The sequence below is a fragment of the Vigna radiata genome, chromosome 7 (genome assembly GCF_000741045.1).
Source record: "Vigna radiata var. radiata cultivar VC1973A chromosome 7, Vradiata_ver6, whole genome shotgun sequence".
Classification (NCBI taxonomy): Eukaryota; Viridiplantae; Streptophyta; class Magnoliopsida; order Fabales; family Fabaceae; genus Vigna; species Vigna radiata.
In genome coordinates this window covers 37,542,779-37,560,747 of record NC_028357.1, presented here as the reverse complement: position 1 = coordinate 37,560,747, position 17,969 = coordinate 37,542,779, and the positions used below count along the sequence as shown (strand labels likewise).

Below are 17,969 nucleotides of genomic sequence, written 5' to 3'. Positions count from 1 at the left end.
AATTCTTTTAATCAAATTATATTAAATTTATTTGAGATTTTAAATACTTTTCTTAATTAATATTAAAAAAATGGATTAAATAATATAAAAAATTTAAATACTACCATACATATTAAATAAATTTAAAAAAAATTGATTAAAAAATTAAATACACAAATTTTTAAAATTAAAAAATTAAATTAAGTCCTTAAAACTAATTTTAATTTGAAACTAAAAACATATTTAATTCTAATAACACGTTACTAAACAAAATTTTATTGAATAGATAATATAATATTTAATTATTTTTTAATATACTCAATATTTTTACATTATTTAAAACTTGATATAAAAAATACTTTAAACATATTTTATTCTTTTTTTAATTTTTAAAACATATTTTAAAAATAAAACTGTAATAGTAATTTTAGATTAATTCCAAAGCAGTTCAGATAAGATTAATTATCTAATGGTATCATATTCATAGATTTAACGTGGGACATTGACCGAAACATATTATTTTTATAAAAAGATATTATTTAAAAATAATTTGAAGAAAACGAATGATAAAAATCTTTAAATATTGAATGGATGATGATTATATAAATAAGCTTTCCACCGAAAAATAATAAAAAGTTATGCCCATCATTGATATACACGTCATTATCAACACCAAAGATAGCTTAATCTTCATATACTGGCCACTGGCTACTCACCTTTTATGTCCCACACTTTCCACACTCTGTTATCAATGATAAAACAAAATGTTATAAATCTTTATAATAAAAATATTTATCTTTACTCTAATTTATATATTAAAATACTTATATAACAATTTTTAACTGTAACAAAATAAATATATCTTTTGTATAATAGACACGAATTAAAATGTTAGTTGTGTTTCTATTTTTAATTTAAATAAATATAAAACGTAAGATATTTCAAATTATAAAAAATATATGTAGTATTAACTTGTATATAAAATTACAGAGTTTAAATTGGAACAAGAAAATGACATTATTTGAAATTATAATAAATATCTTATGCATCTTAGTATTTTTTTTTTAATAAAACTAAAAACTTAAAAATATACATTTAAAATCAAATGAAGAATACTCATCGTTGAGTACAAAATAAGTAGTAAATATAGTTTCGATTTACTAGGCAAAGATGATTTTTTGAAAAACTAAAGCAATTATCTTGAAAGTATAATAAGATAACAAATTGAGAGAAAAATAAGGTTAAATTTTTTAAGAATATGGCCTAATTTGATTCTTAAATGTCACAATATAATCTTTCAAAATTATACTTATACAGGTGAAACATTATTTCTTTTCTCATTTTAATTTATATCTTTCGAAAATAGTTTGGGCATCATAACTTTTTAAGGGATAAAACAAGTATTCGTTTATTTCTTTTTTAACTCATTTTAATATTTAAAAATTTATAATACTATATTTCTCATATATAATATATTAGAACTAGTGAAGATGCATAAACATTTCATTTTCTATTTTTTATCTATTCTATTATCTTATTTATTTTATTTAGTTATCTATAATTATTTAGCGAAGTATCTATTTTATTTTACTTGTTTATTCATATTTATATTATATTTGTGTCATTATTTCTAATATTGTTTTTTTATAAAATTAATGTTAAGTATTATTATATGTAGTTTGACATCTAAATTAACACCTCAAAACACGTCTATTATTCGTTATTATATAAATATTTACTAAAAAAAAGTAAGAGAGACTAAATCAAACTCATATAAATGAATCTTTCCAAGAAGAAACTATATATTTCTGAACATGGAAAGATGATATTATAGTAAAAATCTAAATATATAATGGATGGTAATTAAGGATACCAATACCAATAGAGTCTTTTCTATTTACTAAGTCAAAATAGTCAATTTATCTCCACATTACCCCCTCTCTGAAAGTTATTATTCTATTTATTTATTCATTTTTATATTTATCTTCAATTATATACTAATTTTATTTATTTATTTATATTTTTGGCAATCATTTTATTCATTTACATTTATCGTCAATTGTCATATTTAATTATTTATATCTCTTAGTCTAATATTTATTATTTAATTTTTCTTGTGACTTGAATATGATAAGAATAATCTAATTACTTTTTTAAAGAATAATAAAATTTTTAATAAATAAATATTTGATGACATTGTAATTGGAAATATGATATCGATATTCAAACAAATAAATATTAGGTTTAAACATCTTTTTGGTCCCTAAGTTATGAGTGGATGTTCAGTTTAGTCCCCGCTTTTAAAAATGTAAACCTTTGATTCCTAAGTTATAAAAAATGTATCAAACTAGTCCTTTTTTGATGTTCATGGTCAAAGTACAAAGAGCAATCTAAAGTGCTGTCATTATTAAGAAACAAATTAGAGCAATCTAAATATGTAGCAGTTGTTAAGAAACAAACAAAAGGAGTATTTCAAGTCAAAAAAGGACTCATTTGATACATTTTTTTATAACTTAGGAACCAAAGCTTTACATTTTTGAAAACGGGGACTAAACTCAACATCTGCTTATAACTTAGGGACAAAAAGAAGTTTAAACCTAAATATTATTCAAGATGAAATATTGTTGTGTTATTATTGATTATGATAAAACTTGTTTATTCTTGTTAGTCACCATAATTAATTCAAATATTTTTAATATAGAATAGAATATAGTAATTGAGGAAAAGGTATTTGTATATTGTTTTGATATCATGGTATTTTACATTATATTTCTTCTCACTCTCTTATTCTACATGTTGTGAATGCTTTTTTTTCTTAGAAAATATATATTGAAATAGATGGAGGCAAAAAATTATCCAAACCCATTCTCTCTTGTAATTAGCGCAATCTTTTGAGCAACTAGTTAGATTACAAATGGCAAAAAAAAATAGTATATTATTGATAAAAAAAATTGTCAGTAAATTAACATTTATTAATAAATTTTATAGATGAAAAAATAGCATTTACTGATAAAAAATCTCTTGAAAAAATCTATTTTTTATTGATAAATTTTATGATTTTAGTTACTAGTAAATAGTTATGTGATTAATGGATTTGTTGGTAAAATTTATGGATAACATATACATTTTTTATTAAGTTAAAAGTTCTTTCTGATCTCAAATTTAGTTGAAAAAAATCGAAACGGTCTCCATCATTTTTTTGTGTTCAATTTAATCATAAAAGACGTAATTAAAATTCAATTTCATTCTTTTTCACTAACTCCATTTAAATTAATAACTAAATTCAGTCATACATATATTTTCATATAAGATATATTTGGAAAGACCAACACATGTGTGATATATTATTATAAAGAATAAAAATATATTTGGAAAGACCAAGACATATCCTTATAGTCGATTAAGGTGATCATACTTTGAATTCAGTGCCTGGAGAGAGATAAACAAGCACACAAATATATCTCAGGGTTTGCATAAAAAATCTAGTTTGCACAGAAGTCTAATTTGCCAAGAAAAAATAAAATCATCATAAAAAAAGGGGAATCTATACAACTTGCAACGTACAAGACTACAGAGTATCCTGCAGCAACATCCACAATGAAAAAAAAAATGGAACAAAAATTTAGCTATCAGACAACAACATAAACGGTGTCCGCATTAGACCACAACAGCATGTCGAACGAAAGAAACTCATTTGTAGTGGAAATTCCCCAGCTGATGCATCTGTTTCATCGTATCATTAAAAAGAAAAACAGGGAGAACAAGAGTAGCTGACAGAAGATAAATCTTTCAGCTAATACGTTTCTCTTAAGAACTCTGGAACATTTGGTTGCCGATCAGTTCACCATGAAAGATTTTAACTGAAGTTTCCCTACAAAATTCAAGAAAATGTCCTCGGAAATGCTCCCAGTCTCGAGCAATATTTTAATAAATAGTCATTTGCTCTTTAGGTTCTCTGAATGATTCTTATGCTCTAATCCCATCTCACGCATTTGATGCTACACAGAAACCAAACCAGTTTCTGCAAGAAACCTGCAGAGAAAATGTATCAAGTACTGCATATAAAAAATTCAACAGAGAAAGTTGTAAACAACTGACTACTAATAAGATGTCAAAAGAAAACCGATGCTTTTCACGACTTTACTTAAACATACGCTATCATGATAGAAAATGCATTTCCCTTTTATTTTCACTTTTGCAACCTTCCCCGAAGTGAAAAGCTTAACTCATACATAAAGCAGAAAAATTGGCCTTACAAACTACAATAACAACACTTCCAAGCTGTGCCATTTCGGAAATCACATTAGGGCCTAGTTGATAAATGTTTAATTTAGAGTTCATAGGGATGCAAACTATGTAGGAATCGTGATGATGGATAAAATCTCAATTTAAATTTGAAAGCAATACAAATTACACAAACAGGGAAGAATGAAAGTACCAGCTGAGAAGGAAGAATAGGGTGAGGCAAATTAGAACTAAGAATGCAACATGGAACATCAACCATGAATCACTGGAAGAGAATGCCAAGGCCAGCATAACAGCAAGACAGACACCCAACATTAGAAAAGTCGACTTTAAAGTAATCCATGTAGGACCCTGAATTGAAAAAGCAGCAGCAATAACAAAAATCACACAATTCAAGTGAAAAAAGAGTATAAAATTAAAAATAGAAGTGATCGCAGAGTGAAAATACGAACGTTAACACCAGGAGCTAGTGCTCCTAGAAGAACTGCTTTGGCTGATGATACATCTCCAGTATCTGCTTCTGCGTGCTGATGTTCCATCTTCAAACGCAAATTGTAATAGGTTGGTTAGGGTTTTTTTGCCGTTGAATCAAATCCCAATTTCCCGTTAATATCTGATTCTACCAGTTTTAGCCTTTTAGATTTAAAAAGAAAAGGAAAATTATTTGGGTGTTACTCCCTGCATCTACATCAATGCTTCCTATACCTCTCCATCTCTTTTTTATCCTTTAATAATATTTAAACGGATATCAACATTCGAGACATCGACGTCCGCGGAAGCTGAAATCTGTTTAAAAAAATCATTATTCTGTTTAAAAATATAGTTTAATAGGTTCAGAGGTCCTTATATTTGGAGGTTTGTTTCAATTGGGTCCTCCAATTTTTGAAGTGATCAATTAGGTCCATAATTTTGTCAATTTGAATCAATAAAAGCCTTTCTGTTAAATGCAATTAACGCCGTGAAGTTTTTGAACATGTGGCATGCTGACGCTTCTAGGTGGCATTGTTTCAAGTACATAGGTGAATTATAAAAGGGTGAAATCCCTAAATTAAAAAGGTCTCTTTGAAGGTGAAATCCCTAAATTAAAAGGGATTTCACACTTTTATAATTCACCTATGCACTTGAAACGGTGCCACCTGGAAGCGTGCCACATGTTCAAAAACTTCACGGCGGTAACTGCATTTAACGGAAAGACTTTTATTGATTCAAATTGACAAATTTAGGGACCTAATTGATCACTTTCAAAATTGGAGGATCCAATTGAAACAAACCCCCAAATATAGGGACCTCCGAACGTATTAAACCTAAAAATATTAAATGCTTTCCTCTCAATGTGCCTTTTGCTTTTCTTTTTCTTTTACCAAACTAATGTTGTAAAGCATAGATGGATGAGTGGATTTGGATTTGACTAATCAGCACAAACATTTATTACCATCCACTTTATATATCAATATTCGTGCATGTCAACTGATGGAGAATTAAAAAATCCATCAATCTTTCTTTCTACTTAATACCACCTAATTAATGCCACTAAAAAAAAGCTGAATTACACAACCATTGCAATGCCATTTTCATTCTCAACAAATTTCACAATTCCATTTTTCCTTTTCATAAATGCAAGAATTCCAATTTCATATTATCATCAAAACCTACCAACTCCCCCACTTTCTCCTGTTCCTAAATGCTTCCTCTTTATGTCTGCATATTCCTTGTAAAAACAGATATTACTACCAGTATATCATCACCACCTATAGGGTGACAATTAACAATATATAAGCTCATATAATCGTGCCTGCTTCTGCAATTTACTATAACCACCTGGCTTAACTTTTGTGATGAAAGGTGGCACTTTTGGGAGACCCACAGAGGCTTGGGGCGTTGTGTGTGTGAAAACCTTTCAAGCATACAGTCAAGGTAACCACCTCTTTCGAGTCAGACTCGGAGGTTCTATCAGCTTTTAGATGGATGGAACGAGCTCAGTTGTCTTTCTCTTCACTCGTCAGTTCGAACATGAGTGGATGCACAGTAGACACAGAAACGAAACACCACTACCATACACCGTCGCACCGTCGTCGAATGACCACCGCACCGTCGTACTGTCATACCGCCGCCACGAGATGGGAAGAAACAAATCTGAAAGTGAGAGTTGGAGGGCGAGAACAAATGGATATAGAAAAAGTGAAAGTGGGGGTGCGGCTACGTGAGAAATGGGTAATTTTGTAATTAAAAAAATTTTGGAAAAATTTGGGGAGGTGGAGGAAGCATTGGTGGAGGTGGAGGGAGCAACGCCCAAATTATTTTGATGATTGGGCTTTCAACAATGACCCAAAGTTTTGGACTTCTCACTCTTTGTTCTAAGGGGGTTACTCCCTACACCTTCCCAATTGCTCCCTACACCCCATATTATTTTTAAAATTCCAAAACTGACTTATATTTTAAAAAATCCTACACCCCTATTTCTTTTCTTCAATGGATGTCGACATCCGTTAAAGAAAATTTTCTTCCACGGATGTGCAAATCCGTTTAAGCTGTAAGTTTTTTCTTTTTAATTTATTAATAATAATTATTTAATTAAATAAAATAAAATTAATTTTCGTAATATATTATAAAAAGTTAAATAAACTATAAATTAAATAAACTAAAATTAGAAAAAAAAAATTACGGATCTTGCCACATCCGTTAACGGATGTGACACATCCGTTTGAATATAATGAGTTAAAAACTTTTATAATTTAATTAAATTATTAATAATAATTTAATAGAATAAAATAAATAAATATATTACGTAATTATATATTAAACTTATTTAATTTTATTTAATAAAATAAGTATTACTAATTTAATTTACGTATTATTATTTAATTAATTATTTAAATATTTTTATATAATTACTTAAACGGATGTCTTACATCCTAACATCCGTAAGGTTTTTTTTTAATTTATTTTATTTCAAAATAATATAATAATATTATTTTGACGATTTGGCTTTCAAGAATGACCCAAAGTTTTGGACTTCTCACTCTTTGTTCTAAGGAGATTACTCCCTATACCTTCCCAATTGCTTCCTGCATCCTCATATTATGTTTAAAATTCCAAAACTGATCTTTATATTTTAAAAAATCTTACACCCCTACTTCTTTTCTTCAACGGATGTCAACATCTATTAAAGAAAATTTTCTTCCACGGATGTGCAAATCCGTTTAAGCTGTAAGTTTTTTCTTTTTAATTTATTAATAATAATTATTTAATTAATGAAAATAAAATTAATTTTCGTAATATATTATAAAAAGTTAAATAAACTATAAATTAAATAAACTAAAATTAGAAGAAAAAAACATAACGGATCTTGCCACATCCGTTTGTATATAATGAGTTAAAAACTTTTATAATTTAATTAAATTATTAATAATAATTTAATAGAATAAAATAAATAAATCTATTACGTAATTATATATTAAACTTATTTAATTTTATTTAATAAAATAAGTATTACTAATTTAATTTACGTATTATTATTTAATTAATTATTTAAATATTTTTATATAATTACTTAAACGGATGTCTTACGTCCTCACATCCGTAAGGTTTTTTTTTTAATTTATTGTATTTAAAAATAATATAATAATATTATTTTAAATTTCTTATATTTTAAATTAATTTATAAAGTATTTAATTTCTTTTGTTTTTTTTATAACATATTACGTAAATAGAAAATATTATTAAAATAAAATCTAAAATAAAACAAATAAACTAAAAGGAAAGTTAAAATATGTAAACGGATGTTAACCGTTGAAGATGAAACTAATATTGACATCCGTTTTATAACAAGGATAAATTGGGTATGAGGAGGTGTAGGGAGCATTTGGTAGGGATAGAGGGAGCAACACCCTTCTTCTAAAAAGAGTTATTTCAAGTGTAAAAATATTGTAGTACTAATGTTCTTTATATTTTGAATTATTCAATGTGAAAAAAAGAAAGAGATATATATTATTAATAAATTTATTGATATAAATTTTATTGACAAATTTTTTTATCAATAAAGTATGTATTATTAATAAATTTATTGATATAAATTTTAATTAATAATAAATCGGTTTAATAAAATTAATTGATAATTAAAATTTTAAAATCCATCTATAAAACTCATCGACTAACAGATTTATTTATTTCCATTAGTAAAATTTTGTAGGTAGTGCTGAATTCTTGTAGTTTTATCTTTACAAAATTGAATACCAAACGTTTTTAACACTACAAAAAAATAATATAAATTATGACAGTTACTTTTTATAATGTAATAGTTTTAAACGAATCATCGCAAAACCTACTATTTATTGCATTATATAAAGTGATATTTTCTTAATATAAATTATAATAATTAAAATTATCATAATTTTCTAATTACAAATAAAATCTAATAGAAACAACAACACATAAAAACGTCACTACTCGCAATTATATTATAACGTTTATGACGGACATTATTATCATTTGTCAATTCGAATAGTTTATTATTTATTATTATCCATCTATATTTATAATCTCATAATTTAATAAAATTTACTTTTAATTATGTTAATTTAAAAGATATAAAAAAATTATGAAATTATGAAAAAAATTAACAAATATTTTGTTGCATGATTGATAAACATAACAAATTTGATAATTACATCAAAGCACTGAAGTGTTTAAATATAAAAAAAAAATATATTAATATAGTTATTAAACCATTCAATCTACATTGAAAGTTGTTATTTTAATATTTAATTATTTTATTTCCACCACTTCATATTCTCATTTTGAAATGGTAGAATCCTTCGAACATTTAATAAATAAAGAATATAAGGAATATTTGAAGTTACATATTATTCTCAAACAAATTAAAGTAGCAATATAATAATTTTAAGTGATTTTATTAACTAAATTAAAAAAAAATACATATATAAATTATTCAATTTCAATATTTAATAAAAAAATCAAGATAATAATATAATAAATTTATGTAATTTTTTAAGTACACTAAATCATCACATTGCCCATTCAACTTATTAATCCTTAATAACTTCATTTAAAACAAATTGAAATTATAGCCAACATACTGGACATCTATTTATCCTTTCAAATTTAAAATTGACCCTTTTAGTCTTTGTAATTTGAAAGAAAAAAAAAAAGCTTCTTTTAGTCTTTTCCCTTAATATGATTAAGGATTTTGCTTATGAGTTACAATTATAAGTTGTTTACATAACAACCTACTTCGATTTTACATTCTAAAATCAGCCTAAAGATAATAAATTTTGCCATTAATTTGCTATTTTCTGTGGCTGACAAGAGGAAACTGAAAACAGAAACAAGGTAGTCAAAACAAAAAATATCAAGCACGTTGTCAAATTTAAATAGCCATGAATGGTTAACATCTTCCACAGAAGTTCATACCTCTTGCTGGTTTGTCTCCAGGTCCTAATATATGTGCAACTGTTCTTTTGGCATTCCACCTTCCACATTTCAAAACATTATTTGCCAACTTCTAGTTCACTTGTAACTTAGCAGCAAAGCCACACAATACTTTCTAGTTATAATTAAGGACCCTTTAAATGTATTTCCTAAACTTACTTATACGTCTAATTTGCACGCATTGCTTTGGTAATTCAATTTTCTCCTACTTCGTCTACTTATGTATTTTTCAGAAATATCCATAATAAAGTTATAAGCTATGAAATTAGGAATTTCATCCATCCAAAGCAAATGTAACTAACCTATCAACATATGTGTTGTCTTCTCTTAAAATGTGAGAACAACGAAAGAGCACAGAAACAAACATTTCCTCCATCTATTGCCATACATTCTATGCTACTTTTTTCTCATCAGGAAAACCTTTATGGCTAAACAAGACTTATAAACACGAGTCATTACCCACTTTTGATACATAGCTGTAAACAAAACATGATCATCGCTTTTAATTTAAAATTATAAGACAATGAATTTATAAATTCTTTTTATATTTAATTTTTTCACTTTTGTTAAATGTGAAAATTAGATTCAGACTTAAATTCTAACTTGGAGTTGAAGGTTTAAGTTGAACTAACAAAATATTTTAAGGTGATTATTATAGGAATGAACAAACCTATAATTTCAAGTGCAAAAATCTGTTACTCTCAGTACTGTCCGTTTTTGACTGTAATATCATTACATTTGTAAGTAACGTTGGACAGATTTAATGTCTAATAAACACATTTCTAATTATAGTATATGAAAAGGATCATCATTATTATTAGTTAGATAAACATGTTCCTTTGGATTTATAGCATGTTGGTGATGCATGACACATGCACTTGATTTGAGGCGTAAACCAGGAGCATTCTGTATCTGGCATAAAGGTGATAAAATGGAAGGCAGAAGAGAAAAAGAAGGAGGAAGAAACGGGCATAACAGAAAATTAGGTTAACTGACAGGTAAGAGAGCCACGAAACTGTGTACCCTACAAACCCTATCCTATTTTAACCTTACAAGGTAACTACCTAGGCAAGAGTTTTGTCCTATATCCTCTTGCTCCCCTCCTAGAGCAGGAAGAGCAGGGATAAAGGCATTCTCAGAGCCTTTGATTTTTTCTTTCTGTTTTCCCATTCCAATAAGAACCAACACAGAAACTCATCAGCTACCTAAATTAGCCTACCCTTCTGAAATGAAGTGCAAGGTGTGGCTGTGTTTGGTGGTCTTGGCCGTGGCATTGGCCATGGTGGCTGAAGCTTCCAAAGTTCATGAATTTGGCTTCCCTGGAGTCGGTATGGATCTCGTCGGAGACGAGAATGAGATGCTGCTAGATTCTGAGTCCAACCGTCGTACACTGAATTCACGAGCACAATACATTAGCTATGGTGCTCTCAATGCAAACCAGATCCCATGTGGTAACCGTGGATCCTCCTACTACAATTGCCAGGACAGGACTCGTGCCAACCCTTACACTCGTGGTTGCAGCCAAATCACGCATTGTGCTAGAGACACCAGTTAAATCAAATCCACACACCAACATATACTAATATATAATTAATAATAATAATATATATCTATCATTATCTACGATAATGTCATAATAAATGCTGTGTCTGGCTTTTGTTCTATTCTTCAATGACTATAGGTCTCCATTTTCGACATCTTATATTGTATTTTCCAGGGAGGTTGATCATGTAATTCTGAGTGTCTGCGATCGATGATATTCTAACATCGATGGTAATGGAATGATGTGATTGGTTCCTCTCTATATATGTATTCTTCCTATGCAGCTTGTGTAATCTCTTCTTTCAAAAATGGCGTATAAAAATGAATCTTAAACATACGTAAAACTGGAGAATGTAGCATGAAATTGATCTCGTTGTTAAAGATTTCTGCATTACATTTTTAATTTCCTGGTTTCTGTAATAATAATGCAAGTTCAGCCTCCCTTGAAAAAAATATTCGGTTGTAGATTAAAATTAATTTTTGTATAAATTAAAATGAGTTTTTATGAAAAGGATTAATGATCTTAACTTTTCTTAAAAAATGGTTTTAAGTTATTAATTAATTAATTTTAATTTGAGAAATATTTTTATTCCCATATAAATTCTAGGGAAAAACTATTCTAAGTCGTTAACAACTTTTTTTAACAATTCTTTGATAATAGATTATGTGTCATTAATTTATTGGTCTATGTAAAATAGATCAATTAATCATAAACTATTACATAAACATTGTAAAAAAGTTATAAAGTTGAAAATTTTGATAACCTTTATAGTAACAACTTTACATTATGTGGAAGTGATCTGCTTGTTGATATACGTGGAAGTGATCCTTTTTAAAATGCAACGTATTATATGTCTGTTTACTATATCTCTATGTCGTAGATTTTCCTTTGTAGATTTTCGTCAAACCAATCTCCTTGTTCCCCTCCTCAATTAGTTCATTTAGTTACATTCTTGTAATAGAAAAACACTTACGTTCATTTTTCCAGAATCGTAGTTGATCTTGAAACGTTGATTTAAGCCTTTTCTAACTTGGGTAGTATCTATTTTCCCTCATTCAAAACTGTGATTTATTAAGAATGAATTTAGGTATTCATACCACACACAACTTACTTTCTTCAAATCATACAGAATTTATGTTTCTTCTTCAACTTAAGCACATCAATTAAGAAATATTTTTAACACTTAAAGTTATTGAACATGGACTTTTTCATTTATTGCTACTCAGAAATGTATTTTTTAACGTCCATTTAATATAATTTCATGTTTTTAAAATATCAAATGAAAATAAAATACGAATGGTATCAGAAGCTTGCAACGGGTAAATGAGTTTATAAAATCAATAACTGTACTTAACTTTTTCTTACTAAATACGTGCAAGTTTCACTCAGGTTAAACTACTTCTGCAGTTCCTATTTATGTTGGATTTTTTCAGTTAGAACTCTTTTTTAATTTTTTCCTATTTGAGTTTTTAAAAGTGAAAAATTGATTCAAATTGGCTTCCTGTTGTTAAATTGGATTAATAAGATTAAGTTTTTGATGACCTAATACCTTGACGTTGTAAGCTTTTTAATACGTGGCATTAGCAGAGGTTTATACGTAGAATTTTATAACATTATACATTTTAAAATTAGGGTTTGGTGGTGCATTTTAAAACGTGACATGCAGATGGTGTTAAATCTAAAGATGAGGAATTAGGTAGGGATTTAAGGTTCGTTCTTCTTGAAGGTTGGCAAACATTGAAAGCACTTGAAGCTGAAGTCGCAAGATGGAAGTGGGAAAGCACAAGACGCAAGAATGTCTATGGGCCATTCTTGTTCGTCTTCCACTTGCAATGAGTGTTGAAAGCAATTCTGCTCTGTCAGCTCTTGCGGAGATGGAAGGTGGAACAAGAAGGATGCATCACTAATTTGTCATTGTGGAGAGAAGTCTGTGTTGTGGACTACAAAAAGCAGTAAATCGAGGGAAACAATTATGGGGTTGCCCTAAGTATAAGGTTGGAAGTGAAAATGTTAGATGCAACTACTTCAGATGGTGTAGTGATGGTGGGTTTGATGAAAGTGTTAGCTGTGAGTTGGTTGAAGCAAAGAATGAGAGGTTGCTGAAGAGTGAAGTAAATGAAAGTGATAAGAAGATGATAGTTGCTAGTGTTATATTGACCCTCAAACAATGGAATGTGTTCTCCTCCCTCTGGCTGCACAACAGGTTCTTCATTTCTTTTGGGACAACGTGTTATGTTGTGAACCAGTTCCCTACATAGCCTACATCTCTTCAACAATCCACCTTTTGTCATTTTTCATCTCCTACTACTCTAACCTCCTTTTCTTCTTAGGCCTACCAGACAACTTTCTTTTTTATGGAGGCATGCCATCAGGATATTGGATGATCTCCCAGAGGTTTTTTCCATTAATAGGATAGATAATAGAGGAGTAAATTTCTTTATAGTTTGACTTCCGAAACCAAGAAGGTATGTAGTCCTCTCTATCTATTTTCAAAAACCTCATTATTGTCAATGCATAAACACAAGGTATTCCATTAATGCTCCATTTTCTACAGGAGCATGAATATTCATATATGTTCACCACAAACTTCTCCCCACTTTGTGACACATGTTTGACTTCAAATAATTTCTGTGCAGACGAACTTTGAACATAACCCAACATTAATAATGTAGACCAACTATGCAAAGAAATAAACAAAGAAATATCCCAGAATTCTTCAATACTTAGGAATCCAATACTTTCTTAGTTGTGCTTCCTTTTGTAGTCTACCGAATATTTTTGGACAAATTAATGATTGAAATGACCTTACCTTTGACCTATTAGTGGCCCATCTCTTCATCAAGTAAAGTCTGATTTCCTCCAACATTGTAATTATTGGATTTGTCCTCGTATGAACCAAAACACTATTAAATGCTTCTGACATGTTATTAACCAAGGTATCACATTGAGGTGTACTTGTGAACCTTGATCTTGACCAATATCTTCAATGAAGATGTAAGACATACTATCAATATCTAAATTAATGAGAAAGTAAAACAAAACTAAAGTCATAATGGCAAACCTTTGAGGAATAGCTATCAAGTGGCGAAACACGTCTTGGTTGACCTCTTTTATATTTCTCATCCCCTTCTCCCATTTCTATGGGTGGGCTGTTGTAGCTGCTTTCCACATTAGGTTCTTAAGATTCTTTCTAGGGAATTTCTTTTTGAAAGTAGGCATATAAATGCCTTACACAAAATCTATGTGCAATTTTCGGAAGTACATCTTGTATAGCTGGTAACAGTCCCTGTCAATGAGTCAACAATAAGTTAGATGATAATCGTTTAAACTATGCATATGAAATAAAAGACAATAAAATACAATGTAATTTACCTTCCTTTGATCCGATATCAATGTAAGTGAGCAACACACCTTAGGTCCACCTAGGTTTTCAATGAGTAGTTCCATAAACCATGTCCAAGTGTCCTTGTTCTCCACCTCTACAACGGCGTATGCAAGTGGCAACATTTGGTTGTTCACATCTCGACCAACAACAGTTAACAACTCACCACAATGTTTGCCTTTCAAAAAAGCTCCATCAAGGCCAATGATTGGCCTGCATGACCCAAAGTTATCTTTTCATGCCTTGAGGCATGCATAAAAACTCTTGAACATTGGTTTTCCATCATTTCCCTCAATTTTTTCCTTGATAGTGGACCCTAGTTTTCTTGCTAATAGCTCATTAACATAATCATAAATCCTATTATATTGCATAGTGAAGGACACTTCCACTTTGTCTGAAGCATAGGCTTTCGCCTTGTAAGCCATATTTTTAGATATTCATATGTTCGATTTCCTACTAATTTTATCTCTAATATCAACTCCCTTAACATTAGGATTTTCTCTGACAGTTTTTTCCAATTTTTTACTTAGCCATTTTGCATTCAATAGGCGTAACTTGTGCTTCGTACTACATGTGTGTGTGTCCACCACAGTCTTCAATTACCATGTATGTACTGCCTCCATGTGACCATAGTATGCCATCCAAGGACATTGTCCTTTTGCTCCCACACATTTAAGCCTTATTCTTTTCTTATCATTTTTAACAAATTTGATATTTCTTCCATTCTCTAGTGCATAGGTTTTGATTGCATTCAAGATGTCTTGTTTGTCTCCAAAATATGTTCCCACTTCCCATCTGAAATTAACCATAGTTTTAGGCATATTATATGTAACAAATTTCCCATAACCCTCTTCACCATTTCTTTCTTCATCACGGATGCCAGGAGTAATTAAGTCCTCAAATTCACATTCATCATTGAACAAACTATTATCACTAATGTCATCTTCTTGCAAATATGACTCAGAAATAGAACTTCAATCTGACCTCTCCATTTCAAGTGAAATAGATTTAACTTCAGCCTCCATATTACCATAACTTCAACTTTTTCTGAAGTCACACTAGAAGTTTATGTTAACTAACTCATCCATATTATTCACCTCACCATTATCATCATCATTTGATGTACTCCATTCACAAACTTGTACTTTTATGTCTTCCAACTCTTGTACCTCTATTTTGCCAGCCTCACCATCATTTAATTTTATCCTGTCACCCTTAACATCATCTAATTCTAACCTCTCACCCCCACCGTCATGTGTTTTTCTCCTCTCAGTCTCACCATCACCATCATCAACTTCTATTCTCTCACCCACAACATCATCTTCTTCTCTCCTCTCACCATGACCATCATCAACTTCTATTCTCTGACCCTCAACATCATCTTCTTTTATTGTCTCAGCCTCACCATCATCAACTTCTATCATGTCACTGTTAGCACCTACACCTTCATCCAACTGTTGTGTTACAACACCATCTCCCAAGGACTGGCTACCACATACACCATCAACATCATGTTTATCTGTGGCCTGGCCAAACTATTCAGTTACACCACCATCATCTTCTTTTGTCCCCTCATCCAACACCGCACCCTCACCACCCTCATGCATCCCTGGTGCAACTTCCTCACGTCCTTCATCAACATCATATTCAATCATGTGAATGACATCAGTTTGATACTCAATGTGCACAACATATAAATGAACCTAACCATTTAACGTAGCTAAATTCTCCATATGCATGGCTCCTCTATCATCACACAATGGTTCTAGCCTATCATCTAACACAGAACCACATCCAACGGAGAACCACAAATCCTTAAATCCATCGTACCTAAGCCCTTTTACTAACTTACTACAACAAAGTAACTCCATAAGTCAGGATTAAAATACATAGTATCACTTCCCCCTTCATACTTGAGACACCCTTCGTTCACAAACTTCCCCCCATGGTGAATAACAACCTTTATATCATCCTCCATCACAAACAACACAAACAACACAAACAACAATATTCTACACCTATAAATAACCATAAAACGACAAAATGCATCGTATATTAAAACAAATACCAAGTGATAATGACAGAAAAAGGAACTTTAACTATGGGGGACATTGGGGACCACAAACGCAATAAACATACAACACATTTTTGGACAACCCTAACCCCACGTTCCAAAAAGCATGGTCACATAACTACAAAAGGCATTGAATATTAAATTGAAATCTTCCTAAACTACAGATACTAACCTTCCATGAAATTCCACTCCAACCACTTGCGATACACGTCCAAAGACTTCGCGATTCACGTCGAACCTTGCAATAGCAAGGATTACTCCAATTACCAACCTCTAAAGCCCTAATTAAGCAAATACCCTCTCTAGTAATGAGTTCGCGTAACGTGCAAGAACACTTTGCTTCAGATTTTTAATCCAAATGTTTAATCCAATATTAAGCCCTCCACTTTGAGGATGTTGCAAGAACTATTCTTGAAGAAGAATCCAAGCGGAAGAACAAAGTAGATATGAAGGAAAGTTCAAAGTAAGCAGAGGCTTTGGTGATTATGAGAATAGATAAACAACATAGGGATATAATGGGGGTTAGATTCATGATAGATTCACATCTCAAATGATATCATTGTGTTAAGAGAGGGCAAGTCAAGAAAGATTGTTGACATTAGAAGAATGGAGGAAAGAACTTTGGAGGAAAGAACCTCGAAGGACGAAGATATTCTGGTGAGCGAAAAAGTAATTAGTTATAATGGTGGAAGACACCTACATGATAGGTGGATAGTGGATTCTAATATAACTTGGCACATGACCCCAAACTAGGATTGATTTTAGACTTGTGAACCTATCTCAGATGGATCCATATTCATGAGGAATAGTCATGCCTTGTAGATTATTGGAGTCATTATTATCAAAATAAAATTATATGTTGATATTGTTTGCATAGTTCAAGGGGTGTGACATGTGAATGATTTTATTGTCTATTAGGCAATTAGATGACATGGGTGTAAAATTCACACTAAAGGTGGAATCTTAAAGGTGGTGAGAGGAAACCTGGTAGTGATGAGCATAGAAGATCATGGAAAATTTACATGTGGTTTTGGGAGATACGTTGCAAGAGACAAATGCAACAATTGCATTGACAAGACAAGAAGAAGCAATGATGTTGCATCATCGACTTGGACATACGTCAGAGCAAGGTCTACAAAAATCCTTATTGAACGTCATGTCATACCTGGACTCAAAGAGGTTAATTTATCTTTTTGCAAGCATTGTGTGATAAACAAGCAACATATATTGAAGTTTGCTAGAAGCATTACCAAGAGTAAACACATTACACTTGGATCATTCTTATGTGAGGGAATCAC

At 30.2% G+C, this 17,969-nt stretch overlaps 2 protein-coding genes across 2 annotated transcripts; one reads left to right on the top strand and one right to left on the bottom strand.

Annotated features, from left to right (window-relative positions):
* Positions 1 to 3,352: 3,352 nt before the first annotated feature.
* LOC106769215 lies at positions 3,353 to 4,842 on the bottom strand. Its single transcript, XM_014654736.2, has 3 exons — positions 4,677 to 4,842; positions 4,418 to 4,575; positions 3,353 to 4,011 (listed from the first exon to the last, which is right to left on the bottom strand). Exons 1-3 carry the CDS (start codon positions 4,761 to 4,763, stop codon positions 3,978 to 3,980), a joined length of 279 nt encoding a protein of 92 aa, XP_014510222.1. The 5' UTR covers positions 4,764 to 4,842; the 3' UTR covers positions 3,353 to 3,977.
* Positions 4,843 to 10,761: 5,919 nt separating this feature from the next.
* On the top strand, positions 10,762 to 11,389 carry LOC106768087 (protein RALF-like 19). Its single transcript, XM_014653050.2, has one exon. The coding sequence runs from the start codon at positions 10,901 to 10,903 to the stop codon at positions 11,225 to 11,227; it is 327 nt and encodes a 108-aa protein (XP_014508536.1). The 5' UTR covers positions 10,762 to 10,900; the 3' UTR covers positions 11,228 to 11,389.
* The last annotated feature ends 6,580 nt before the right edge of the window (positions 11,390 to 17,969 follow it).